This window comes from Chiloscyllium punctatum, chromosome 37 (genome assembly GCF_047496795.1).
Source record: "Chiloscyllium punctatum isolate Juve2018m chromosome 37, sChiPun1.3, whole genome shotgun sequence".
Taxonomy (NCBI): domain Eukaryota; kingdom Metazoa; phylum Chordata; class Chondrichthyes; order Orectolobiformes; family Hemiscylliidae; genus Chiloscyllium; species Chiloscyllium punctatum.
In genome coordinates, this window is record NC_092775.1 from 11,251,889 (window position 1) to 11,278,668 (window position 26,780).

The 26,780-nt window shown below is 42.8% G+C and overlaps 1 protein-coding gene across 3 annotated transcripts in view; it reads left to right on the forward strand.

Annotated features, from left to right (window-relative positions):
* The first annotated feature begins 640 nt into the window (after positions 1-640).
* rbck1 (RanBP-type and C3HC4-type zinc finger containing 1) overlaps positions 641-26,780 on the forward strand; it is a 54,997-nt gene continuing 28,857 nt past the window's right edge. Inside the window, exons 1-5 of one of the 3 annotated variants that reach the window (XM_072556251.1) lie at positions 641-723; positions 3,184-3,271; positions 6,992-7,136; positions 10,486-10,579; positions 23,812-24,025. In XM_072556251.1, the coding sequence (XP_072412352.1) occupies positions 3,214-3,271; positions 6,992-7,136; positions 10,486-10,579; positions 23,812-24,025 (511 nt within the window). In that variant the 5' untranslated portion in view covers positions 641-723; positions 3,184-3,213. Of the gene's footprint in view, positions 724-3,183; positions 3,272-6,991; positions 7,137-10,485; positions 10,580-19,869; positions 20,357-23,811; positions 24,026-26,780 lie in introns of those variants that run through there. The other 2 variants (XM_072556252.1, XM_072556253.1) reach the window with 2 other exon arrangements.

Sequence of the window (26,780 nt, forward strand, 5' to 3'; positions counted from 1 at the left end):
AAGTTGTAGATGCAGGTACAGTTACAACATTTGAAGGACATTGGGACAGGTACATGGATAGGAAGGGTTTAGAGGGATATAGACCAAATGCAGGCAAGTGGGATTAGTTTAGTTTTGGGAAACTTGGCCAGCATGGATGAGTTGGACCAAAAGGTCTGTTTCCATGCTGTATGACTGTACAATTCAACGTAAGCATTACGGACAATTTTATCCTAGCCTATTAGGCCTGAATCCTATGGGATTGGGTATTAAATACCCATTTTACAACTTGTCCAAAATTACACTTTGTTGCTTTCAATGAGGAGCAAACCAGCTGGGGGATAAAAATGACATTGCACCAAATGGTGATAATTTGAGATTTTAACTTAATTAAAATTCAAATAATGGCACTCAAATCATTCATTATTAATAATATTAATAAATGAAAATACAACCCATTAAAGTATATTGATGTAGGAATAGTTTTAGTCAAGGGAGTTCATCTGCTAAAACATGTTGAATGACTTCATGCCTTTATTTTTAATCAGGCATGTCTGTGACCTACTATAAACCTCAATCTTTTGCAACAAACAACCTCTTACTTCCTGTCACTGAGTTGTTTCACTTTTTCTTTCATATGTGAATGATTATGCCTGCTTGTTTTTGACAGTGTATCACTCCCTAATTCCTAATATAAGACGTATTGTCAATCCTTCAGTGCCCTCGAAAAATAAACAGTGTGAGGTATGTGTTCAAGTCTTCTTTAAGTTTCTTAGTGATAAATTTTCTGTTTCTGAGACCTGTTCTATGCTTTTATGTGTGGAGAGGGAGGGAAGTAGGAAAAGATAACAAATGGTTTTCGGCTCCTGGAGTTTTCAGGGTTTTTAAAGCATGACATAACATGTTCAAAACACATTTTAGGTAATTAAATAATTTGTTCTGCTTCGACAGTGGCACTATTTGTTGTGAAAAATGTAAACCATGAAGTATAGATTTGTTATTAGAAAGTAAAGGTTGGTCAATTTGCAGCCTAGAGTCCTCACATTTCTTAAACCTATTGCATTAATTCTCCAGCCACCAGTGTTTATTCATTCAAATGCCTTTATTATTTATCAATAGTTTTTATTATTTCTGCTTCAGTTCAGAAACTGTGTATAGAAGATCATCACTATAGGTGTTATCTTCAATTTTTGGATCCCGTTGTGAAGTCTGGCCTGATTCCCCACTGTAGGGATTCGCTGATTCTAATCCAGCATTCAGTTAGGTCATGGCTGCTTTGAACCTCACCTCCAGTTGCTCACCGTTACTCAATATCCCTTGCCCTTTAATGCAACATTTAGCCCAGGAAACATCACTGATTTTGAAAGACAAAAAACATTGGAGCAGAAATCAGCCAGTCAGTGTTTTTGACTGGCAGCATGGTGGCTCAGTGGTTAGCCAGGGGCCCAGGTTCGATTCCACCATCGGATGATTGTCTGTGAGGGGTTTGCACATTCTCTCCGTGTCTGAGTGGGTTTCCTCTGAGTGCTCGGGTTTCCTCCCACAGTCCGAAGATGTGCATGATAGGTGGATTGGCCATGCTAAATTGCCCAGCGTGTCCAGGGAAGCGCAGGTTAGATGAATTTGCCATGGGAAATGCAGGGTTATAGGGTAGGGGGTTGAATCTGGGTGGGATGCTCTTTAGAGAGTCGATGTGAACTCGATGGGCCGAATGGTCTGATTCCACACTATAGGGATTCTATGATTCAAATAATCCAGCATTCAGTTCGGTCATGGCTGCTTTGAACCTCAACTCCAGTTTCTCACTCTTACTCAATATCCCTTGCCCCTTAATGCAACAAAACTCCGTGGACCTTAGTCTTGAATACTTGAAATTCTCACCCAGCATCCACAAACAACTTTGTTTTAACTCACTCATGAGATGTGGATGTTGTTGGCTGGGCCAGCATTTTTTTGCCCCAGAGAAGATGGTGGTGAGCTGCCTTCTTGAACTGCTGCAGTCCACTTGCTGTAGGTAGACCCACAATGGCCACTGGGGAGGGAATTATAGGATTTTTATCCAGTAAATGAACAGTGATGTATTTCCAATTCAGGATGGTGAGTGGCTTGGAGAAAGTGGTGTATATGTTGGCCTTTTCCTTTGAGATGGAAGTGGTTGTCCATTTTGAAGGTCTTGTTTAAGGATCTTTAGTGAATTTCTGCAGCGTTATCTGGTAGATAATACACACAGCTGCTACTGAGTGTCAGTGGTGGAGAGAGTGGATGTTTGTGTTTGCAATCAAATGGATTGCTTTGTCCAGGATGGTATTGAGTTTCTTGAGTGTTGATGGAACTGCACGAATCCAGGCAAGTCGGGAGTATTCCATCACACTCCTCACTTGTGCCTCCTGGATGGTGGACAGGAGGTGAGTACTTGCTGCAGTATTCCTAGCCTCAAGTTGGCTCATGTAGCTACTGTATTTATATGGCTAGTCCAGTTTCTGGTCAGTGGTAACTCCCAGAGGTTGATAGGTTGGGATTAAGTGATGGTAATGGCATCAAGGGACAGTGGTTAGATTCCATCTTACTGGAGATGATCATTATCTAGCATTTGTCTGGCTCAAATGTTATTTGCCACTTTTCAGCCCAAGCCCTGGATATTGTTTAGATCTTGCTGCATTTGGAATGGTGCAATATGTTGTGCAATCAATGGCAAATATCCCCACTTCGGACCTTAGGTTGGAGGGAAGGTCATTGATGAAGCAGTTGAAGATGGTTAGGTCTAGGATATTACCCTGAGGATCTCCTGCAGAGATATCCTGGAGTTGAGATGACTGTCCTCCAATGACTACCACCAGCTTCCTATATGCCAGGCATGGCTCCAACCAGCAGAAAATTGTCTGCTTCCTATTAATTCTAATTTTGCTGTAGTTCCCTGATATCGTACACAATCAACTGTTGCCTTGATAATAAGTCACTCACTTCAATTGACAATTCCACAAATACCAATGACTTGAATAAACTGTAATTTATTTGATGTTGTTGTGGAGGAACTATGGTAATATCCACCTGAACCTGTTTTAATGTGCACCATGAAGCACAGATGTTGAAATGCTAGTGTAATCTTCAGTGGGAAAAAAAAACACATATACGCACCCTAATCGAAGCCCCAGTTTCTACCTTTGATTTACCGTTAATGTATTTTCTTTCCATTTATCCTGAGAGACCTGTCCACACTATTACAGAGGTGGAAAGATGGCAGCATCGAGTAGGATGACCTCAAAAAATCTAAACATGGACCTGCTGGAAAAAGGTCAGTTTCTCAATATCAATATCTTCCATTGACAGTGGTATGCATTTGCAAATTGCATTAAGAGCACTGACCTCCAATTACGTAGACTTTGTCACACAGAAACAGGCCATACACCCAACTGGGTCTAAACAAGCTTCCTCCCAGCCTCTTCATCTGATATCGTGTGTACTCCCTTCTGTTCCTATCGCTCTCATGTGTCTGTCTTGCTTCCCCGTAATTATGTCCATGCAATTCAATGAGATTGTGAACTCCACATTCTCAACGCGTTCTGAGGAAGCCATTCTGAATTCCTTTTTGAATGACACCTGCTACTATAAGAGTCAAGAAGTCATGCTCTCAACCTGCCAACTTTCTTCAGCAATGAAAGATGTCTGATATGGATCGTGTGAGTGTGTCAGTCACCACAGTATTTTTCAGTTTACCGAAGCAGGTTTGTAAAGTGTGTGGATCTCACCTGAAGCGAGAGCTTCCATTAAAGCAACTTGAATTTGGTTTGGACTTCTCAAAGCAATGAAGTACATTTTGATGTTTGTAATGCACACAGAAAGGTGAGATAAACAGTAACAAACACAGAAAATGTTGGAAAACTCAGCAGTTTTGACAGCAGCCATGGAGAGACAGTTAACATTTCAAGTCCAGTATGTCACTTCTTCAGAACTTCAGTGTTCTGAAACTTGAACCTCTAACTCTGTTTCTCTCTGCTGGGTTCTCCAGCGTTCTGTGTTTGTTTCAGATTTCCAGCATCCACAGGATTTTGCTTTATTCAAGTGATATGAACAGCAACGTGATCATTTATTTTGGTGTTGTTGATTGATGGCTCAATGTTGGCCTGGGAAATAATGGCAATGTATCTTTTGCTCTGGGTCAGAGAGTAGACTGGGCTTCGGTATAATGTCTGAGCTGAAAGGTAACACTTCCAACCGTGGTGTGATTTTTAAAAGTCGCTAGGTTCTGCCAGACCATAAGGTTGCTCTCTCGTTAGAGAGAGATGACTGGTGATGGTTTAACCTGATGGTCGTCATACCTCAGGGGAAGGTTGAGAAGGAGAGTCCTTCATGGTAGGAAGCTGGTGTGGGAATTGAACCCATACTTTAGGCATCACCCTGCCTCAAAAACCAGCCATTCAGCTAACTGAGCTTACTGAATCTGACCTCAGTGCACTGCAACAGTAACAAATATGGATCAAAATCAGCAATTATTAGATGTTGCCAGAAACTTAGGTATTGCTCTTTGATCTCTAAAGCATGATTTGACCCCTCAGCCTTGGGACGGCACAGTGGCTAAGTGGTTAGCACTGCTGACTCACAGTGCCAGGAACCCAGGTTCAATCCCAGCCTCAGTGACTGTCTGTGTGGAGTTTACACGTTCTCCCTGTGTCTGCATGGGTTTCCTCCGAGTGCTCAAGTTTCCTCCCACAGTCCAAAGATGTGCAGGTCAGGTGAATTGGCCACGCTAAATTGCCCATAGTGTCCAGCGATGTGTAGATTGGTGGATTAATCAGGGGTAAATGTAGAGTAATGGAGAATGGGCTTGGATGGGATACTGTTTGGAGGGTCAGTGTGGACTTGTTGGGCAGAAGGGCCTGTTTCCACATTGTAGGGTTCTCACACAAAAAAACCTTCTGATTAATAACTGTTTGAACTTTCCTGGCCACCTTCGGAGGACCATAAATGTGAACTCCAGGGTCCCTTTGCTCATGTACTCCCTTTAAGGTTGTAACATTGAGCCTGTATTGTCTCTCTGTGTTTCTTCTATCACATTGTATTACCTCCTACTTCTCTGCATTGAAATTCATTTACCAGATGTCTGCCCATTTGGTCAAACTTGTAAAAATCATTTATATATACTTAGGCTCCCTGTTTCCATCTCTCAAATATCTCCTGTCTACAGCCTACATCAGTTCACCAATATCAGCTCACGGTTCAACAAAAGCTCAATGTAAAGATTCCCATCTTTGTTTTTGAAACCATCTGTGGCTTTTTTGCTGTGTTTCTCTGTAATCTCCACCAGCCAACGGCCCTCTAAGGTATCAATTCTAATCATTCTGATCATCCTGCAATTCTGATCATCTGGAGCATATCTGACTTTCATTGCTCTGTTGTTGGTGCCTGTGCATTCAGCTGCCAAGTCTCTCGGCTCTGGAATCCCCTCTCTAACCAGCTTCCCCACCTTCCTGCATCCCCCCCCTCCAACAATGCCCTGCCTCCCGTCCCCATTTAACTGCTCCTTAAAACCCCATCTCTTTGACGAGGGTTTTGCCCCATTATCTCCTGATGTGGTCCAGTGTCACATTTTGTTGGTGCTCCTGTGAAGCACCTTGAGATGTTTAAAGGTGCTATATGAATACAAGTTGTTGTTGCCTTTAATGAATTTAAATAGCCTTCCAACACTTACGGACATAAAGGATTGCGAGTTGATGAGATACTCGACTGTGGTAAGTGCACCATACCCGAAATGCAGGAATATTGCTCAGAGGAGAGTTGTGCGGCTGAAGCCATTTGTCTTGCACAGATCAGGACAAGTGCCAGAATCCCAAACAATCACAACAATTGATACTACAGAGAAATTGGTGCTGATTGGTTGGCAAATCAATTCTGCTTTGTCGAGGGTTGTCATGGAGAAAACAGCAGGGAGGTATGGGTTCCCTGAATTCCTGTAAACTAAAGGAACATGTTCAAGTCTGGTGCCTTTTTGAATAACCCAGAATCTTAGAAACCTACAGTCTTGGCCAGTCACAGCTGACTTATTTACTAATTGATTTTTAATCCTTCACAGAATGTGGCACGGCCAGCATTTATTTCCTATCCCTAATTGCCCCTGAATGTGGCGTTGAGCCATCTTGGACCTGCAGTCCATGTGGTCTAGGTATTCATCTGTCTCACTGCACTCTTTTCTCATGTAGTACAAATTCTTGTGATTGTTTGGAATTTGGCTTTCTTGCACGTGTCCTGATGAGTGCACAATGAAAAGCTTCAGCAACACGTTTCTATTGCACTGTCAAATTCTGTCAAATGGTGTGCATTTTCATCTGTGCAAGAAACTGACAAATCACATTGGCCAATTGGAAAACCCCCTGGCCACTGACTCCAGTGCAATTAATGAGATAAAAAATATGTCAGTGCTGTAATGGGTATGATTCCAATCTTACCCACAAGGTGAAGACTGAAGTGTCCTTCAATGTCTTTTGGACATTCAAATATTTGACATAGTGACCTGCTTATTATATTTATTTCAGAATATCAGTGCCTGATCACAATCAATAATGAAAGCTTCAGCAATGACAAAAGCAAAATACCACAAAGTCTAGAATTGTGAACCATAACAAATCAGATTTATATAATACCTTTAAAACAGGATTAAGCATCCCACGATGCCTCACGGGAACATTAGCCAGAAATACTACTCAGTGGGTCTGCCATCAGCTGCTGAGAAAAGACATAAAGTTGCTGTTTCAGTACAATGACATTTAACAATGCTGGAAGATATTCAATGTTTAACAGATTTTAAGTGAATACAGAGGCAGGGAAATGGGGTAAGGAGGGGCAGGGAGGAAAGAGGAAACACAGAAGGTCTATGTGGGACAAAGAGCAGGATCGATTAAATGCTGAAAAGGGCTAATAGAGCAAAGACTGGACAATGATAGCTCCCTGCTGCCTTTTCTGGCCTTTCCCACTCTGTCTTAACAATTCGGGTGGCCTCTGTCATTTCTTATTCCAACAGTGGAAGCTGTTGCACAGAAACTGAGCAGAGCGATTGAACTGGGAGACAAGGAAACAGCAATTCAGTGCGCTGAGCTTCTGGCAGAGAAACGTATCCCTGTTACTGTCCAAATCAAGGAGGCCGTCTTTCCTCAACATGAAATCAAGTAAGTTGATTCAACAATACTTCTCAGAATATTTCCTATATTCCTGAAGAAATATGGAGTACAATTCAGAGAAGGTACTAGGTTGACCTTTTTTTTTATTCATGTGTGGGACTTGGGTGTCGCTGATTGGCTGGCCAGCATTGATAGCCCATCCATAGTTGCCCTTGCGAAGGTGGTGGTGAGCTGCCTTCTTGAATCGCTGCAGTCCACTTGCTGTGGGTTGACCCACAATTCTGGTGGGGAGGGAATTCCAGGATTTTGACCCAATGACTGTGAAGGACCAGTGGTGTATTTCAGGATGCTGATTGGCTTGGAGGGCAACGTGTAGGTGGTGGTGTCCCCAAGTACCTGCTGCCCTTCTCCTTCAAGATGGAAGTGGTTGTGGATTTGGAAGGTGCTGTCTAAGGATCTTTGATGAATTTCTGCAGTGCATCTTGTAAATAGTACACACTGCTGCTACTGAGCTCCAGTGGTAGAGGGATTGAATGTTTGTCAATGTGGTGCCAGTAAAGCGGATTGCTTTGTCCTGGATGATGTCAAGCTTCTTGAGTGTTGTCAGAGCTGCACCAATCCAGGCAAGGGGGGAGTATTCCATCACACTCCTGACTTATGCCTTGTAGATGGTGGATAGACTTTGGAGTGTCAGTTCTGACTCCTCGCCAGAATTATTCAACTAATACCACTCCTCCCTCATAGACCTGGAATTGATTTTCCTTTCAAGTATCTGTCTAATCCTCTCTTGCAAGTTGCGATTCAACCTGCTCCCACTGTGCCCTAAGTCAGTGCATTCCACACCCTGCCGCATAAAACAATACTTCCAATAATATTTGATTCTTTTGCCAGTTGCCTTAATTTGTGTGCTCCCCTGGTCTCACCAGCTTCTGGAGATGAGAGTAAATAAGGGCAATTTTTGTGAGCTTCCCAGTAAAACCTTTGGTGAGCGGAATGCTTAATAAATTACGATTAAGCAATTATAAAATGGAGTTGGACATGTATTGCAAGAGGACTATGGAGGAACTGGTGGACAAAATAAAGGCATGTGGGACTGTGCAGTTCTGCTCTTTTTAAAGGGTTATTCAGGGCACAATGAGTCAAATGGCCCCCATCTGTGTTAGAATTATCTCTGATTCTCTTGATCAGGGATTTATTGCGCCATCACTGAATTGCGCAGCAGCTCCTTTCTGGCCTCTCTGCCAGTTCAGTTTGTATTTAGATTGGCTGTATTTCTTCTGCTATAAGTAGGGAAGAGTTAACATAAGTGGAGAAGATGTGTCGGGTAGGCTAGAGGTTATTAAGGTGGACAAATCCCCAGGACCGGATGGGATCTATCCCAGGTTGCTGAGAGAGGTGAGAAAGGAAATAGCTGGGGCCCTGACAGATATCTTTGTAACATCCTTAAATGCAGGTGAGGTACAGGAGGACTGGAAGGTTGCTCATGTTGTCCCCCTGTACAAGAAGGGTAGTAGGGATATTCCGGGTAACTACAGACCAGTGAGCCTGACATCAGTGGTGGGAAAGTTGATGGAGAAGGTACTGAGGGATAAAATCTATTTGTATTTGGAAAAGATTGGGCTTATCAGTGATAGGCAACATGGTTTTGTGTGGGGGAGATCTTGCCTTACCAACTTAATAGAATTCTTTGAGGAAGTGACCAAGTTGATAAATGAAGGAAGGGCTGTAGATGTCATATACACAGACTTTAGTAAGGCGTTTGATCAGATTCCCTATGGTAGTGAAGTCATATGGTGCGCAGGGTGTCCCTAGCTAGGTAGATAAAGAACTGGTTGAGCAACAGGAGACAGAGAGTAGTAGTTGAAGGGAGTCTCTTGAAATGGAGAAAGGTGACCAGTGGTGTTCCACAGGAATCAGTGCTGGGGCCACTGTTGTTTGTGATATACATAAATGATCTGGAAGAGGGCGCTGTTGGTATGATCAGCAAGTTTGCAGATGATGCGAAGATTGGTGGAGTAGCAGAAAGCATAGGAGACTTTCAAAGAATACAGGAGGATATAGATAGACTGGAGAGTTGGGCGAAGCAGTGGCAGATGGCGTTCAATCCAGGCAAATGTGAGGTGATGCATTTTGGGAAGTCTATTTCTAGAGCGAATTATACAGTAAACAGAAGAGTCTTGGGAAAAGTTGATGAGCAGATCTGGGAGTTCAGGTCCATTGTACGCTGAAGGTGGCGGCACAGGTGGATAGAGTGATCAAGAAGGCATATGGCATTGCTTGCCTTCATCAGAAGGGGTATTGAGTATAAGAGCTGGCAGGTCATGTTAAAATTGTACACAACATTGGTTCAGCCGCATTTAGAATACTGTGTACAGTTCTGGTCGCCACATTACCAAAAGGATGTGGACACTTTGGAGAGGGTGCAGAGAAGGAAGGTGCTAGCTGTGAAGAGAGGTTGAGTAAGTTAGGTTTGTTTTCATTAGAAGAAAGGAGATTGAGGGGGACCTGATTGAGGTCTACAAAATCACGAAGGGTATGGACAGGGTAGAAAGAGATAAGCTTTTTTCCCAGGGTGAGGGATTCAGTAATGAGACGACACGTTTTCAAGGTGAGAGGTGAAAAGGTTTAAGGGGGGTACACGCGGCAAGTACTTTACACAGAGGGTGGTAGGTGCCTGGAACTCGTTGCTAGCAGAGATAGCAGAGGCAGGCACGGTAGATTCATGTAAGGTGCATCTGGACAGATGCATGAGTAGGTGGGAAGCAGAGGGATACAGATGCTTATGAATTAGGCAACAGGTTTAGATCGGCTCAGGCTTGGAGGTCCGAAGGGCCTGTTCCTGGCCTGTATATTTTCTTTGTTCTTTGTTCCACAGATTCTGGACCATGTTGGACTCTGAACAGTTCATCATCTTTCCTAGTCTTATGCCACACTCCAGTAGGGTGCAGTTATAATGTCTCTACCTCTGGGCAAGGAGTCCAAGTCCCACCTGCTCCAGAGGTGTGTCATAGCACATCTGAGCATGTTAATCAAAAATATATACAACATACCTTCCATCATTCCTGGTTGAGCAAGTGCAAATATGTTTCCTTCAGTTTTCTACTGATTGTTCGCTGTTCTGTTGTCTGATGATCTTTGACTGTGGCACAGGATTTTTATCGGCTGAGGATAAAAGAGAGGGATTTAGAACTGGACAACTGCAATCTTCACTAACTCCTGTTGACAACCCATGCGGGCTATTAATAACTTTCCAAATGTTTCTTGTCAACTTGCCCTGAACTTTACAATGCCCCTCACCCTTGTGTTGATATCCCTGCTGTTTATGTATAGTGCAAGCCTGGTGAATAACAGCAGTCTATTTTTGTAAGATAACAAATCCCCGCTGCTTACATTGCAGGTTAAAAGTTGGGGTTGAAGACTCACAGTCACATGGCACATCCATCACGATGAAAGTGTTCCCGTACATGACCATCGCAACACTGAAGACAAAGGTAAAATGAGAAGCGGGTTACAGTGGAATATAGTGGGTAATCCAGCGTGGCCAATGAGTAGTGGAGAGTTGCAAGAGGGGAGGGTGGAGTCTGCAGTTTAATGGTGGGAAAACGTAATTCACAAGTTGCACATGTGATTAATATTTGATTTGATTATGCTCTTCCGTCCAGAATGGTCAGGGTTAATTGATTGACTTTGTATGCCGCTATACCGTGGTGCGGGCCATGCCTCGGTGGGTAACACTCTTGCTTCTGAGTGTTATAAGGTTCTTGGTTCAAGTCCCGCTCCAGAGATTTGAGGCTGGGCCCAACTATTAGAAGCACTGCTTTCAGATGAAGCTTTAAACTGCCTGCCCTCTCAGGTGGGTATAGAAGATTCTGTATAACTGCTTTGAAGAAGAATGGGAAGTTCTACCAATATTTATCACCTCCAGAACCTAGCCATCATCATTTGTGAGAGCTTGCGATTTTCTATATTGAATGTCAGCATTGTGGGCAAGGCCAGAATTTATTGCCTAAATGGACCACAAGGTTCCTCAATTATAACAGTAACTGCACTTTGAAAATAGCAGTGAAAAGATTTAGAAAGGTGCTCTATCATTTTTTTTCACTGGATCATTGGCAAGACCAAAACATATTGTCCATCTTTATTTGCCATTGACTGAGTCCCTTATTAGGGCCAACTCAAAGGAAAGTTAAGAGTCACCAACATAAGTCACCAATTTACAAGATAATACATGGCTTGGAAAGGGAGGACGCTAGGAAATTGTTTCCGTTAGGCGAGGAGACTAGGACCCGTGGACACAGCCTTAGAATTAGAGGGGGTAAATTCAGAACAGAAATGCGGAGACATTTCTTCAGCCAGAGAGTGGTGGGCCTGTGGAATTCATTGCCGCAGAGTGCAGTGGAGGCCGGGACGCTAAATATCTTCAAGGCAGAGATTGATAAATTCTTGATGTCACAAGGAATTAAGGGCTACGGGTAGAATGCAGGTAAGTGGAGTTGAAATGCCCATCAGCCATGATTGAATGGCGGAGTGGACTCGATGGGCTGAATAGCCTTACTTCCACTCCCATGTCTTATGGTCTTAATATTGCTGTGGGTCTGGAGTTACATGTAGAGCAGACTAGACCAGGCCAGGTAAGAATGGCAAATTCTTTCCTTAAAGTGACTTAGTTTAACAGGAGGATTTTTACAATTGATGATAGTTTAATGATAATCATTGAGCTAGCTTTCGACTCTAGATTTATTAATTAAATTCAGATGCCACAGTGGAATTTGAGTTCATGTCCCCACAACATTAGCTTTGGGCTCTGGATTACTGCATTACTGTTATGTCACTGTCTCCCACAAGTGTTGAATGCTGATACTTATTCTTACCTTATTATCATTGCTGGAGAAAGGTCTGTATTCTCTGTGCAAATAATGTAAAATAAAGAACACATTGATAGTTCTGCTAAGTTGAAGTCTATCACCATGGCAACAAAAACACAATTACTGTTTATTTCACTGGGATACCACAATGAGCACAAAAATAGCATAATAAGCAGCCTGTGCACTGCTTGGGTCTAAAGAAATACTTCAACTCCCAAATTAGATGAATGATATGAGTTCTTTGAGGGTTCAAAGGGTAGCTCACAGAATTACAATACCATGCCTCCTTTCATCCTCATCGAAGGAAGAAAAATCCAAAATGTCTCCCCCAAATAGTGTTATCACACAGCATTGAACACCTAGTCCCAAAAGGAGATATTAGAGAAGATGTTCAAAGACTTAAAAAAGACATGAGAAGCAAATGTGGTTTGCAAGTGGAATAAACTTCCTGAGGAAATGATGGATGTGGGTACAATTACAACATTTAAAAGGCATTTGGATATGCACATGAATAGGAAAGGTTTTGAGGGAAATGGGCAGGTGGGACTTGTTTAGTTTGGGATCATGTTCAGCGTGGACTGTATGACTCTATAACTTTGTCAAAGTGGTAGACTTGAAAGTATGTTATAAGCTACTTTAGTGTCTGAGATTTTTGCTAAAATAATACCTGCAACTAAAAGACATACATGGCAGTTATAAATAAGGCAGAAGACAGAAATGGGTGGAAAGTTAGGTTGAATAGTTGAGATGAAGTAAATAGAATGGGGAGGGATGGTTGAAGCATAAACGTTAGCATGGGCTAGTTGGAATGAATGACCTGATTCTGTGCAGTGTATGCTATCAAATTCTACAGATATCCTAAAGTGGGGGTGGGGGGGGGGGGAGGTGGTTGGTGGGGAGTGGGGGGTAGATTTTTGTTACAGCATGGGAATAAGCCACTTGACCCAACAGGTTTAAGTTTAGAACATAGAACATAGAACATTATATCCAGTACAGGCCCTTCGGCCCTCGATGTTGCGCCACCCTGTGAAACCATTCGAAAGCCCATCTGATCTACATTATTCCATTCTCGTCCATATGCCTCTCCAATGACCATTTAAGTGCCCTTAAACTTGGTGAGTCTACCACTATTGCAGGCAGTGCATTCCATGCCCCTACTACTCTCTGAGTAAAGAAACTACCTCTGACATCTGTGCTATACCTCAATTTAAAGCTATGCCCCCTCATGCTAGTCATTGCCATCTGAGGAAAAAGGCTCTCCCTGTCCACCCTATCTAACCCTCTTATTATCTTATATGTCTCAATTAAGCCATCTCTCAACCTTCTTCTCTCTAACGAAAACAGCCTCAAGTCCCTCAGCCTTTCCTCATAAGACCTTCCCTCCATACCAGGCAACATCCTCGTATATCTCCTTTGAACCCTTTCCAAAACTTCCACATCCTTCCTATAATGCTGTGACCAGAACTACCTACAATACTCCAAGTACAGCTGCACCAGAGTTTTGCACAGCTGCAGCATGACCTCATGGTTCCAAAACTCTGTCCCTCTACCAATAAAAGCTAACACACCGTATGCCTTCTTCACAATCCTATCAACCTGGGTGGCAATTTTCAAGGATCTATGTACCTGGACACCGAGATCCTCCTGCCCATCGACACTACCAAGAATCTTACCATTAGCCCAGTACTTTGCATTCCTGTTACTTCTTCCAAAATGAATCGCCTCATACTTTTCTGCATTAAACTCCATTTGCCACCTCTCAGCCCAGCTCTGTAACTTATCTATGTTCCTGTGTAACTGACAACTTTGTTCATCACTATCCACAACTCTACCGACCTTAGTGTCATCCACAAATTTACCAACCCATCCTTCTACACCCTCATCCAGGCCCAAAACAGATCCTTGTGGTACACCACTAGTAACTGAACTCCAGGATGAATATTTCCCATCAACCACCACCCTCTGTCTTTTTTCAGCTAGCCGATTTCTGATCCAAACTGCTAAATCACCCTCAATCCCATGCCTCCATATTTTGTGCAATATGGAATAGTCTACCGTGGGGAACCTTATCAAAAGTCTTACTGAAATCCATATACACCACATCAATCGTTTTACCCTCATCTGTTTGGTCACCTTCTCAAAAGACTCAATGAGGTTTTTGAGGCACGACCTATCCTTCACAAAACCTGAGATGCTATTTATGTTCTAAACAGTTTTGATTCCACTGTACTTAATCTTGCCCGATCATCATAACCTTTATTCCTTTTATCCTCGTCTACATATCTGGCTTACCCTGAAATGGATCTATGCTATTTATTTCAAGTAGTAAGTTCCTCATTCTAACCATTCTTTCGGTAAAGAGGTTTCTGGTAAATATCTTACTGGATTTATTAGTGACTCTCATATATTTATGGCCCCTCGTTTTAGATAGCCTTGCAAGTTTCAAGATTTTGAGCTCCTTTAGGTCACTGCTTTTCATGCTGTTCATTCTAGAGAGTTATAACCTTGCTAATTTAAAAAAAAACAAGTATTTTGTATCTCCTCCAGAATCTTAGATATGTTGGTCAATAAAACCATGAGAAATAGGAACAGGAGTGGGCCTTCAGCACCTTGAGCCTGTTCCACCATGCAAAAGGAACATGGCTGATCCACATTTCTCATAATCCTTGATTCCCCAACTGATCAAGAATTATAGAATCCCTACAGTGTAGAAACAGGCCCTTCAGCCCAACGATTCCATGCCGACACTCCGGAGAGTAATCCATCCAGACCCATTCCCTCTACTCTATTACTCTATATTTACCCAAGGCTGCCGAACACCAGGGGAAATATGCCAACAGAAGGGGGATCAACTGAATAAAACAATGTCTTCGGAAGAGGAGGATGTGTAACAAAAGTATTTAAGAAACCATACTACTATTCACTGTACCTAACAGTTTAAGCACTTTTTTTCATGAGAATAAGTCTTTCTTCCTCCAATTGTACATTGGTTACATTCTCCATGAGTGTTTCTGGATTCATAGAGTCATAGAGATGTACAGCATGGAAACAGACCCTTCGGTCCAACCCATCCATGCCGACCAGATATCCCAACCCAATCTAGTCCCATCTGTCAGCACCTGGCCTATATCCCTCCAAACCCTTTCTATTCATTGACCCATCTAGATGCCTCTTAAATGTTGCGATTGTACCAGCCTCCACCACTTCCTCTGGCAGTTCATTCCATACACGTACCACTCTCTGCGTGAAAAAGTTGTCCCTTAGGACTCTTTTATATCTTTCCTCTCTCACCCTAAACCTCTTCCCTCTAGTTCTGGACTCCCCGACCCCAGGGAAAAGACTTTGCCTATTTATTCTATCCATGCCCCTCATAATTTTGTAAACCTCTATAAGGTCACCCCTCAGCCTCCGATGCTCCAGGGAAAACAACCCCAGCCTGTTCAGCCTCTCCCTGTAGCTCAGATCCTCCAACCCTGGCAACATCCTTGTAAATCTTTTCTGAACCCTTTCAAGTTTCACAACATCTTTCCGATAGGAAGGACACCAGAATTGCACGCAATATTCCAACAGTGGCCTAATCAATGTCCTGTACAGCCGTAACATGACCTCCCAACTCCTGTACTCAATACTCTGACCAACAAAGGAAAGCATACCAAACACCTTCTTCACTATCCTATCTACCTGCGACTCCACTTTCAAGGAGCTATGAACCTGCACTTCAAGGTCTCTTTGTTCAGCAACACTCCCTAGGACCTTTCCATTAACTGTATAAGTCCTGCTAAGATTTGCTTTCCCAAAATGCAGCACCTCGCATTTATCTGAATTCAACTCCATCTGCCACTACTCAGCCCATTGGCCTATCTGGTCAAGATCCTATTGTAATCTGAGGTAACCCTCTTCGCTGTCCACTACACCTTCAACTTTGGTGTCATCTGCAAACTTACTAACTGTACCTCTTATGCTCACATCCAAATCATTTAAGTAAATGACAAAAAGTAGAGGGCCCAGCACCGATCGTTGTGGCACTCCACTGGTCACAGGCCTCCAGTCTGAAAAACAACCCTCCATCACCACCCTCTGTCTTCTCCCTTTGAGCCAGTTCTGTATCCAAATGGCTAGTTCTCCCTGTATTCCATGAAATCTAACCTTGCTAATCAGTCTCCCATGGGGAACCTTGTCGAACACCTTACTGAAGTCCATATAGATTAAATCTACTGCTTGGCCCTCATCAATCTTCTTTGTTACTTCTTCAAAAAACTCAAATCACGTTTGTGAGACATGATTTCCCATGCACAAAGCCATGTTGACTATCCCGAATCAGTCCTTGCCCTTCCAAATACATGTACATCCTGTCCCTCAGGATTCCCTCCAACAACTTGCCCACCACTGAGCTCAGGCTCACCGGTCTATAGTTCCCTGGCTTGTTTTTATCGCCCGTCTTAAACAGTGGCACCACGTTTGCCAACCTCCAGTCTTCCGGCACCTCACCTGTGACTATCGATGATATAAATATTTCAGCAAGAGGCCCAGCAATCACTTCTCTAGCTTCCCACAGAATTCTCGGGTACACCTGATCAGGTCCTGGGGATTTATCCACTTTTAACCGTTTCAAGACATCCAGCACTTCCTCCTCTGTAATCTGTACATTTTGTAAAATGTCACCATCCATTTCCACTCAAAGAGTTGGGGATGCTTATTTTGGGATTATGCAATTTCGTGTTTTTAAAAAAAGACGGATGCATAGTTTAGGGTTTATCATTCACAGCTGATCTGGCGTCCTTATAACAGGAGGCTTGTGTGTCTGAATCCCCACTGAAATATTTGGCAGAACATCAAACCATTCCACTTCCTGGAATGCACTTGAAATTATAGCACGAGTAAGGTTTGGCTGGTTTGCAAGCTCTAACTACACCCTTCCTGTTCACTGTAATGACGTTGAATAAGTTGATGTTAAGGCAGTCCTGTACTGGGAAGATAAGTGAAACAGGAGAACTTAAGACAAGGAATGCACTAATGCAATAAGCCTTCTTTTAAAACAATAATTAGTAGAAAGCTCTTTTGATGTCCTGGCTAATGTTGATCTATATTTAACATCATAAAAACAGATTAGCTGCTTATTACCATATTATTATTTGTAGGGACTATGTGTGAGCAAATTAATTGCTACAACTGTAACTATAACGTGTAGGTGCCGATGATGGACTGGGGTGGACAAAGTTAAAAATCACACAACACCAGGTTATAGTCCAACAGGTTTTGGAAGCACTAGCTTTCGGAGCGCTGCTTGTTCATCAGGTGGTTGTGGAGTATAAGATCACACAGAGGACACAGAATTTATAGCAAAAGTTTACAGTGTGATGTAAGTGAAATTAAAAATTGATCTTTTTCAATACAACTGTAACTAGATTTCTAAAGCACGTCATTGAGTATACAGAGCGTTAAGGCAGCTAGTAGTTGTAAGTCTACTGTTTTCTTTTCATACAAAGTATTCTTCCTGATATTCAGATCTGAAAAACAGGCATCATAAAACTTTGGTGACTAGTTTCAACTTTAATTCACAAAACATGCCACCTCTGTGGTTTTTACGAGTGCTTTTTGAGGACTGTTACACTGTTCCATCTATTTATCCCACGGAAATAAGAAACTAATGGAGGGTCTGCAGACCTCCCACCAACTGATACTGAACTGTGAAACCTTGAGGGATAGGCGACAGATGCAGTGAACGAGTATTGGGTTCATGGTATTCCAACCTTTTCTTGGTCTAACTCTCCAGTCCACTATGAGGCTACAGACTTCAATATTTCAGTTCAATATACTGGGTAGACTCATTGCAGTTTGAAAAAAAAGACACCCACATTAAGTGCACATCCCCGAAATGAAAGGAGACAGATTGACCTTTCCTGAGTATAGCGTCACTCCTGGGGTTTGCTTGTTAAAATGATTTTGACCAAAATAGTTTCATCACAAATATATCCATGCTCCGCTACAACCATGATTGTCTGTTATTTTGGCGCATTATTTACAGACTGTTTAAATTATTTCACTGGATGTGAGTAGTGCTGACAAGGCAATTGTCTCTTGGTGGTGAGCTACCACAGTCCACAGAGGATTGAATGAGGGAGGATTAGTACTGTTAAGGCAGAGTCCCAGGATTTTCATCCAGGTGCAGTGAAGGAACTGCAGTGTAATTCCAATTGAGGATGGTGGGATCTTGAAAGGGAGTTTGCAGGTTGTAGTGTTAAGGGGCTGTCGAAGGAGGCTTGGTAAGTTGTTACAATATTTCATATAAATCAGGCTGGTCCAACAGAAGGGGGATCAACTGTGCCCGGCTGAAGGGGATCCACTGTGCTCAAGTGAGGGGTGAATCCACTGTGTCCCGCCAAGGGGATCCACTGTGTCTGACCGAGGGGGATCCACTGTGTCTGACAGAGGAGGATTCACTGTGTCTGTCTGAAGTGGATCCAATGTGTCTGAGTGAGGAGGGATCCCCCTGTATCTGGCCGAGGAGTTCCTGTGTGTCCTTCCAGGCTGTTTTACAAAATATCAGTAGGTGTAACTGGAAAAGTTTAAAAGGAGTTGCTCCTCCAACCAAAGGCTGGTTCTATCCCACATTTGCTTCTGATAGGTTCCTCCACTCTTTTCAGCAAAAAGACTCAGTGCCCACCAACCACTCTTGGGGTTGGGACAAACAAGGGGTCAAAATGTGTGCGCACCAACCCAAAAACAAATACTAACACAAAAGGCAAAAACGAAACCTATACTACGGAAACAAAATGTTGTTGTAAAATGCTAACTTCTTTTACACACAATTTCTCACAGCAGGACATGAACCCACAGCCTCCTCTCTAAGGGGTGAGTGTGCTGTTATTGAGCTAAAGTCAACCCTACACAGGTTTCTTCTATCAGCAGTAAGTATGAACGGGAAACAGCGTGTGATATGACTTGTGTTTCTGAATGGAAGCAGATCCTAACGTCCAGAATGCAAAGAGCCATTTCCTTCAATTTTAGAACAAGCGCTTTTGTGATTATTCAGTTATAACTTCACCACAACCTAGACCTGCACTCTCATTACTAACTGTCGAAGCTCTGAAGGACTGTGCCTCACTTAGAACATAGAACATAGAACAGGATAGCATAATACAGGTCCTTCGGTCCTCGGTGTTGTGCCAAACAGTGAAATTAATCTGATGTCCATCTAACCTACACCATTCCATTATTATCCATATGTATATCCAATGCCCATTTAAATACCATTCATGTTGGTGAGTCCACTACTGTTGCAGGCAGGCCATTCCACACCCTTACTACTCTCTGAGTAAAGAAACTATCCCTGATATCTGTCCTAAATCTATCACCCCCAATTTAAAGCTATGTCCCCTCGTGTTAGCCTTCACCATCCAAAGAAAAAGGTCTCACTCTCCACCCTATCTAACCCTCTGATTATTGTATACATCTCGATTAAGTCACCTCCCAACCTTCTTCTCTCTAATGAAAATAGCCTCAAGTCTTTCATAAGACCTTCCTTCCAACTGAAGCATGACCTTGTGGCTCCGAAACTTAATCCCCCTACCAATAAACGCCAACACACCATATGCCTTCTTAACAATCCTATCGACCTGGGTGGCAACTTTTCAGGGATTTATGCACCTGGACACCGAGATCTTTCTGACAGCAGTAGGGACTGCAGATGCTGGAGATTAGAGTCAGGATTAGAGTGGTGCTGGAAAAGCACAGCAGGTCAGGCAGCATCCAAGGAGCAGGAAAATCTACATTTCGGGCAAAGGCCCTTCATTGATTTTCCTGCTCCTTGGATGCTGCCTGACCTGCTGTGTTTTTCTAGCACCACTCTGATCTTGACCGAGATCTCTGTTAATCTACACTGCCAAAAGTTTTACCATTAGCCCAGTACTCTGCATTCCTGTTAGTTCTTCTAAAGTGAACTAACTCACACTTTTCCACATTAAACTCCATTTGCCACTTCTCAGCCCAGTTCTGCATCTTATTTATGCCCCTCTGTAACCCAAAACATCCTTCGGCACTATCCACAACTCTGCCTACTTTAGTGTCATCTGCAAATTTACTAGCCCATCCTTCTATGTCAACCTCCAGATCATTTATAAAAATGACCATCAGCAATGGCCCCAAAACAGATCCTTGCAGCATACCACTGGTAACTGTGCTCCAGGATGAACATTTCCCACCAACCACCACCTTCTGTTGTCTTTCAGCTAGCCAATTTCTGATCCAAACCACAAGATCACCTTCAATCCCAAACCTCCGGATTTTGTGCAATGGCCTACCATGTGGAACCTTACCAAATGCCTTACTGAAGTCCATGTACACCACATCAACCGCTTTACCTTCATCCACCTATTTTGTCACCTTCTCAAAGAACTCAATAAGGTTAGTGAGGCACGACCTACCCTTCTCAAAGACATGTTGAATATTCCTAATTAAATTATTCCTTTCCAGATGATTATAAATCCTATCTCTTATAACCTTTTCCAGCACCTTACCCACAACCGGAGTAAGGCTCGCTTGATCTAGAATTCTCAGGGTTGTCCCGACTCCCCTCCTTAAACAAGGGAACAACATTTGCTATCCTTCAGTCTTCTGGCACTACTCCTGTCGACAATGATGACATAAAGATTGAAGACAAAGGCTCTGCAATCTCCTCCCTGGCTTCCCAGAGAATCTGAGGATAAATCCTATACAGTCCTGGAATCTTAACTATTTTCAGATCTTCCAAAATTTCTAAAACCTCCTCTTTGTCAACCACAATCCCATCTAATCTAGTAGTCTGTATCTCTGTATTCTCACTAACATTGCCCTTTTCCAATGTGAATCTGACAAAAAGTATTCATTAAGCGTTACCCTTATGTCCTCAGGATCTACACACAACTTTTCGCTAGTGTCTTTGATTGGCCCTACTCTTATTCTAGTCATTCTTTTATTCCTGATATACCGATAGAAGGCCTTAGGGTTTTCCTTGATCTTATCTGCCAACAACTTCTCATGTCCCCTCCTGGCTCTTCTTAGCCCTCTCTTTAGGACTTTTCTGATTAACTTGTAACTCTCCAACCTCCTAACTGAGCCTTCACACCTCATCCTCACATAAACCTTCTTCTTCTTCTTGACAAGAGCTTCAACTTTTTTAGTAAACCATGGCTCCCTCTCTCAACAATTACCTCCCTGCCTAATAGGTATGTACTTACCAAGGACCTGCAATAGCTGTTCCATGAATAAGCTCCACATTTCAAGTGTGTCCATCCCCTGCAGTTTCCTCCCCCATCTTATGCATCCTAAACCTTACCTAACCCCATCATAATTGCCTTTCCCCCAGATATACCTCTTTCTCTGCAGTATATTCCTATCCCTGCCCACTGCTTTTGTAAACATAACCAAATTATGGTCACTATAGCTAAAGTGCTCATCTACCTCCAAATCTAACGCCTGCCCGGGTTCATTCCCAGTACCAAATCCAATATGGCATCGCCCCTTGTTGGCCTGTCCACACCTGTGTCAGAAAATCCACTGCACACATTGAACAAAAACTGACCCATCTAAACTACTTGGACTATAGTATTCCCAGTCAATATTGAGGAAATTAAAGTACCCCGTGACATCTACCTTGTTACTCTCCTCTTATTGAGAATCATCTTTGCTATTCTTTTCTCTACATCCCTGGATCAATTTGGAGGCCTATAGAAAACTCCCAACAGGGTGAATCTTTCCTATTTCAAACCTCTGTTAGTCTTCCTTTTTCACCAGCTCTTCAACCAGGACGATGGCTTGTTTCAAATCGTTCTTCTTAATTCAGGATTGGAAGAGGTGCTTCTTGAAGCCCAATTGAGAAAGGAACAAGCTAGAACCTCCCAGAAATACATATGTGTCAAAAAATTGAAGGGGATGGAAGGACGTAACTCCATTCACTAGGGAGAGGGTACCGAGAAAGTTATTACAACTAAAAGCTTACAAGTGTCCAGGACCTAATGAAATTCACCCTATTTTCCTAAAAGGAGTGGCTGCTGAAATAAGAGATTTATTGGTTTGCATTTTGTATAATGGCCCAGATTCCTGAAAGGTCCCATCAGATTGGAAAACATTGGAATGAGACTTGCCTTTTCGCGAAAGAAAGGGAGGCAGAAAGCAGAAATCTGCAGGCCGGTTAGCTTCTCGTCTGTCTTCGGGAATATTCTGGAATCATTTTTTGAGGTTGTGGGAGAGCACTTAGAAATTTTCAGTGTACAGCTAATCAGGCAGGTCAACATAGTTTTGTGAAAGGGAAATCGTGTTTGACTATTTTATTGAAGCTCTTTGTGGAAGGAACAAGCCATATAGCTAAAGGAAAACCTGTGATGCTGTGAGAAGGTCACTACTTATGAGCCAGGAGACTTAGGTTCAAGTCTCACCTGTACCAAAACTAAGTCTTAGCAAATCTGTTATGTGTACGTTACAGGATTGGCATTGAAATGCCATTACCTCTTGTAGGAGGGACTGGAATTATGGGCAATGTTTAAAAAAAGGGTCACCCATTCAAGACTGAGATGAGGAGAAATTTTATTCTGTAAGAGGGATGAGTGCTTTTGGAACTTTGTTTTTCCCAGGGATTGACGGAGGTGAGTCATTAAACATATTACAGAGGTGGATGGTTTCTAATAACAAGACAGTCAAAGAGAATGGGAAATAAGTCAGAATGTGGAGTTGAAGCTACAGACAGATCAGCCATGATCTTGTTGAATGACAAAGCAGGCTTGAGGGGCTTCATGTTGATATGGAGAAGCTACAAGCAGCACACTGTACATGATATAACTCAACCTGAGACCTGGAACTATGTTGAACAGGGAGGCCTTATGGAAGCTTGAGAAGGTGGGAAATGTCAGTCAAGTTGGGGAATGGGAGACTGATAGAGCTGTTGGAAACAGAAATTTTGTTCACCTCCCCTATCACCAATCCAAATGAGGGTAAAATTGAAATATAATACCCCCCCAGCCCCTTCCCCTCATCAAATAAAAACCTAGATAGTAGACATTACTGTTGTTATATATCGCTGGTGGACAGAGTGGGTGTCTAAAATGGTGAAGGAGGTTCAAGCAAGTGAGATGTTCTGTCCTGTATGGTGTGAAACGCCTTGAGTGTTGTTGGGGCTGCACTCACCCAGGAAAGTGGGGAGATTTCCCTCACATTCCTGATTTGAGCCTTGGAGATGATGGACAGGCTTAGGGGAGTCAGGAGGTGAGTTAGTCATCACACACTTTCCATACCTGAGGGCAGTAAGGTGTTAAGCAATCTAATTTCTCAGAGATCTCTCGATGATCTCTTTGTAACTGGTTAATACCACTTCTTTGGAGGTCTGACTAATTTTCCATGAGACACACTTTGACCCCTAGCCCGCCCGCCATCAGTGCAAATTCTAAGCTGCTTGTCTTTTCAATGCAATGTTGGCTTTAGCTCAAAAACAGCACCCTTACCTCTGAGGCAAAAGGTTGTGTGTTCAAATCTGACTCTGGGGAATTCTGTATAATGTACTTTAGTTTAGTTTAGCACTGCGGAAAAGCTCCACTAAAGAAGGTGACACCATTCAAATCATACAATAAACCAATGTCTTTCCTGCTCTCTCAACTGGATCCCATGGCTTTTTTTGAAGAAGAAGAGTCAGTGAGTTCTCTGCTGTGACTTGGTCAATACTTAACCCTCAATCACCATCACTGCATTTGAAAGGTCCTCATTGAGTTGTAAAGCTCAGAATAGCCTCGGGTTGTTAAAAAGGCGATAGACAAAGGCAGTTCATTTTTTTTGAGTCAATTTGAAAGTCGCATTGAATGAATGTTATTTGTTGTCTCCTGTTGCCCATAAAGGTCTATAATGATTACAGTTTTCATCCGAAACTGCAGCAGTGGATCATTGGTCATCGATTAGCAAAGGACCATGAAACCTTGCACTTCCATGGCATTCGAAAGGATGGGGACACGGCATTTATGTATCTCCTGTCAGGAAAGCAAGCCAACCTCAGACAGAGGCAGTGCGAATTGGATCGGATCCTACTTCTACAAGCAGCAGAGACAGCCAGTGGTAAGTATTCATTTCAGGAAACACCTCTTTAGAGAAAGGCTAATGGAAACCTGGAACCCTCTGCCCAACAACAAGCTGCTGTGGTTGGGAGTCAACTGAGGTTGATAGACTTTTGCTATGTGAGGGGCATTCATTGTTAAGGTATAGTCATCTCCAAAGTGGGGAGCTGATGGCCTGTGGTATTATTGTTATACTTCATCCAGATCCTCAGCTGACGTTCTGGGTACCTGGGATTTGAACTCAATTCTAAAAAAAATCTGGAATTAAGAATCTACTGATGACATTATTGGTTGTTGGGAAAACCTCATCTGGCTCACTAACGTCTCTCAAAGAAGGAGATCTGCCATCCAGCCCCAGTCTGGCCTAATGTGACTCCAGACCCACGGCAATTGTCGACTCTCAACTGGCCGTTGAAATTGGCAAGCCACACAGTTGAAGAGCAGCTCGGAGTGGGCAATAAATGCTGGTCATCCAGCGACACCCAATAGGTGAGTAAAACAAATCTATTTAATGGAGGAACTGATGTGAGGGGCTGAATTGCCTCTTCTGATGTCAAACGATGTTACAGGCCAAATAATGGAACTGTAATACTTCACAGAATCCCTGGAAGCAGGCCATTCGTCCCATCAAGTTCACACTCATGTGACATCCCACCCAAACCCATAACCCTGCATTTCCCACTTAGCCTGCACAACCTTGGACACCACGGGCAATTTAGCATGGCCAAACCACCTAATCTGCACGTCTTTGGACTGTGGGAGGAAACTGGAGCACCTGGAGGATACACACACAGACACGGGGAGAACATGCAAACTCTGCACAGACAGTTGCCTGAGGATGGAATCGAATCTGGGTCCCTGGCACTGTGAGGCAGCAGTACTAACCACTGAGCTACCGTACCACCGAGCTACCGTACCACCCTAACTAACAACCTGGATTCTTAAAACAGGGCAAGATTTGAATGGGAGATGTTCAAGTCGCCAAACCGGTGGTCTCCAAGTCGACTGTTTGTCATGATCCTGTCGCTGAGTTAATTTCAACAATAGAAGCAATATGATGAGGCTCATTATTGCTAAATAAGGAGCCCAATAAATCCTCATTTTCTAAACCAACCAGAATTTCCACGCAGCAACACAGGTCCCTATCTGCACAAGTCCAAACATTACTGTCAGAATCAAAGGGAGAGAGTGAGGACTGCAGATGCTGGAGCTCAGAGTTGGAGTATATGGTGCTGGAAAAGCGCAACAGGTCAGACAGCATCCGAGGAGCAGGAGTATCGACATTTCGGGCATAAGCCCTTCATCAGGAATGTTAGAAACGAAGCTTAACCTATTAATATAAAAGCAAAATACTGCAGGTGCTGGAAATCTGAAACAAACACACAGAATGCTGGAGAACCTCAGCAGGTCTGGCAGCATCTGTGGAGAGAGAAAAACAGAGTTAAGGCTTTGAGACCAATATGACTCTTCTTCAGAACTGCGAGGTGTTGAAAAAGTGTTTTTTTAAAATACTTTTAACGAGGGTGAGGAGAAGCCAGAGGCCTTGTGTAGAGGCACAGTGCAAAAGACTAAGGGGTTATTAATGTTTAATCTGTTTCTTTGAAGAGAGGAAGAAATCATTTCAAAAACTCCTACTGATATCACCAACATGGTAATTTCATCTGTGCGTACATGTGTGTACATGGAATTGTGAACAATGCTCTCAGATTCCTGCTCATCGTCTGAATGACAGAAATAATTGTGTGATTTGTTTTAAAACATGATGTGGAAGTGCTGGTATTGGACTGGGGTGGACAAAGTTAAAAAGCACGCAACACCAGGTTATAGTCCAACAGGTTTATTTGGAAGCACTAGCTTTCAGAGGAGCAGCGCTCCGAAAGCTAGTGCTTCCAAATAAATCTGTTGGACGATAACCTGGTGTTGTGTGATTTTTAACTTTGTTTTAAAATACATCAGGTTGTTTTCTGTTCAAGGGACACTTTGGGACACAGGAGGATAATTCATTTCCTCAGTGAAAAGAATACGTACATTTTCATAATGAATCAGACCCAATTGCGCATAACCGCATGAATATAAACAATTGCTTGTTTAATCAAATTTCAGGAAAATCAACCCTAAATTCCTGATTCAAGATCATTTTTGAGTTGTAGAAGAGGGAGTAAACAGAAGCCCTTGCCCCCAGTTCAATTCTGGGTGCCATTCATCTTTGGCACTATTCCAAAAAAACTAAAGAAGTTGTTCCTTGTGTCCTGGACGAATGTTGTACCTCAGCTGAAATCACAGAAAAAAGTTTCATTGTTGTAATTGGATAATGCTAAGAGCAAAACAGCACATTTTCCTTAACCTTTCAGAATCAATCATTGATCTCCCTTACAGGTTTCACTGAGTAATAGCTGGTCAGTACAACATATTTGAAGAGTTAAGGTCCTCTTAACGACTTACTTGAGACTTTAGAACATAGAACATAGAACAATACAGCACAGAACAGGCCCTTCGGCCCACGATGTAGTGCTGAACATTTGTCCTAGCTTAAGCACCCATCCATGTACCTATCCAATTGCCGCTTAAAGGTCACCAATGATTCTGACTCTGTCACTCCCACAGGCAGCGCATTCCATGCCCCCACCACTCTCTGGGTAAAGAACCTACCCCTGACATTCCCCCTATACCTTCCACCCTTCACCTTAAATTTATGTCCCCTTGTAACACTCTGTCATACCCGGGGAAAAAGATTCTGACTGTCTACTCTATCTATT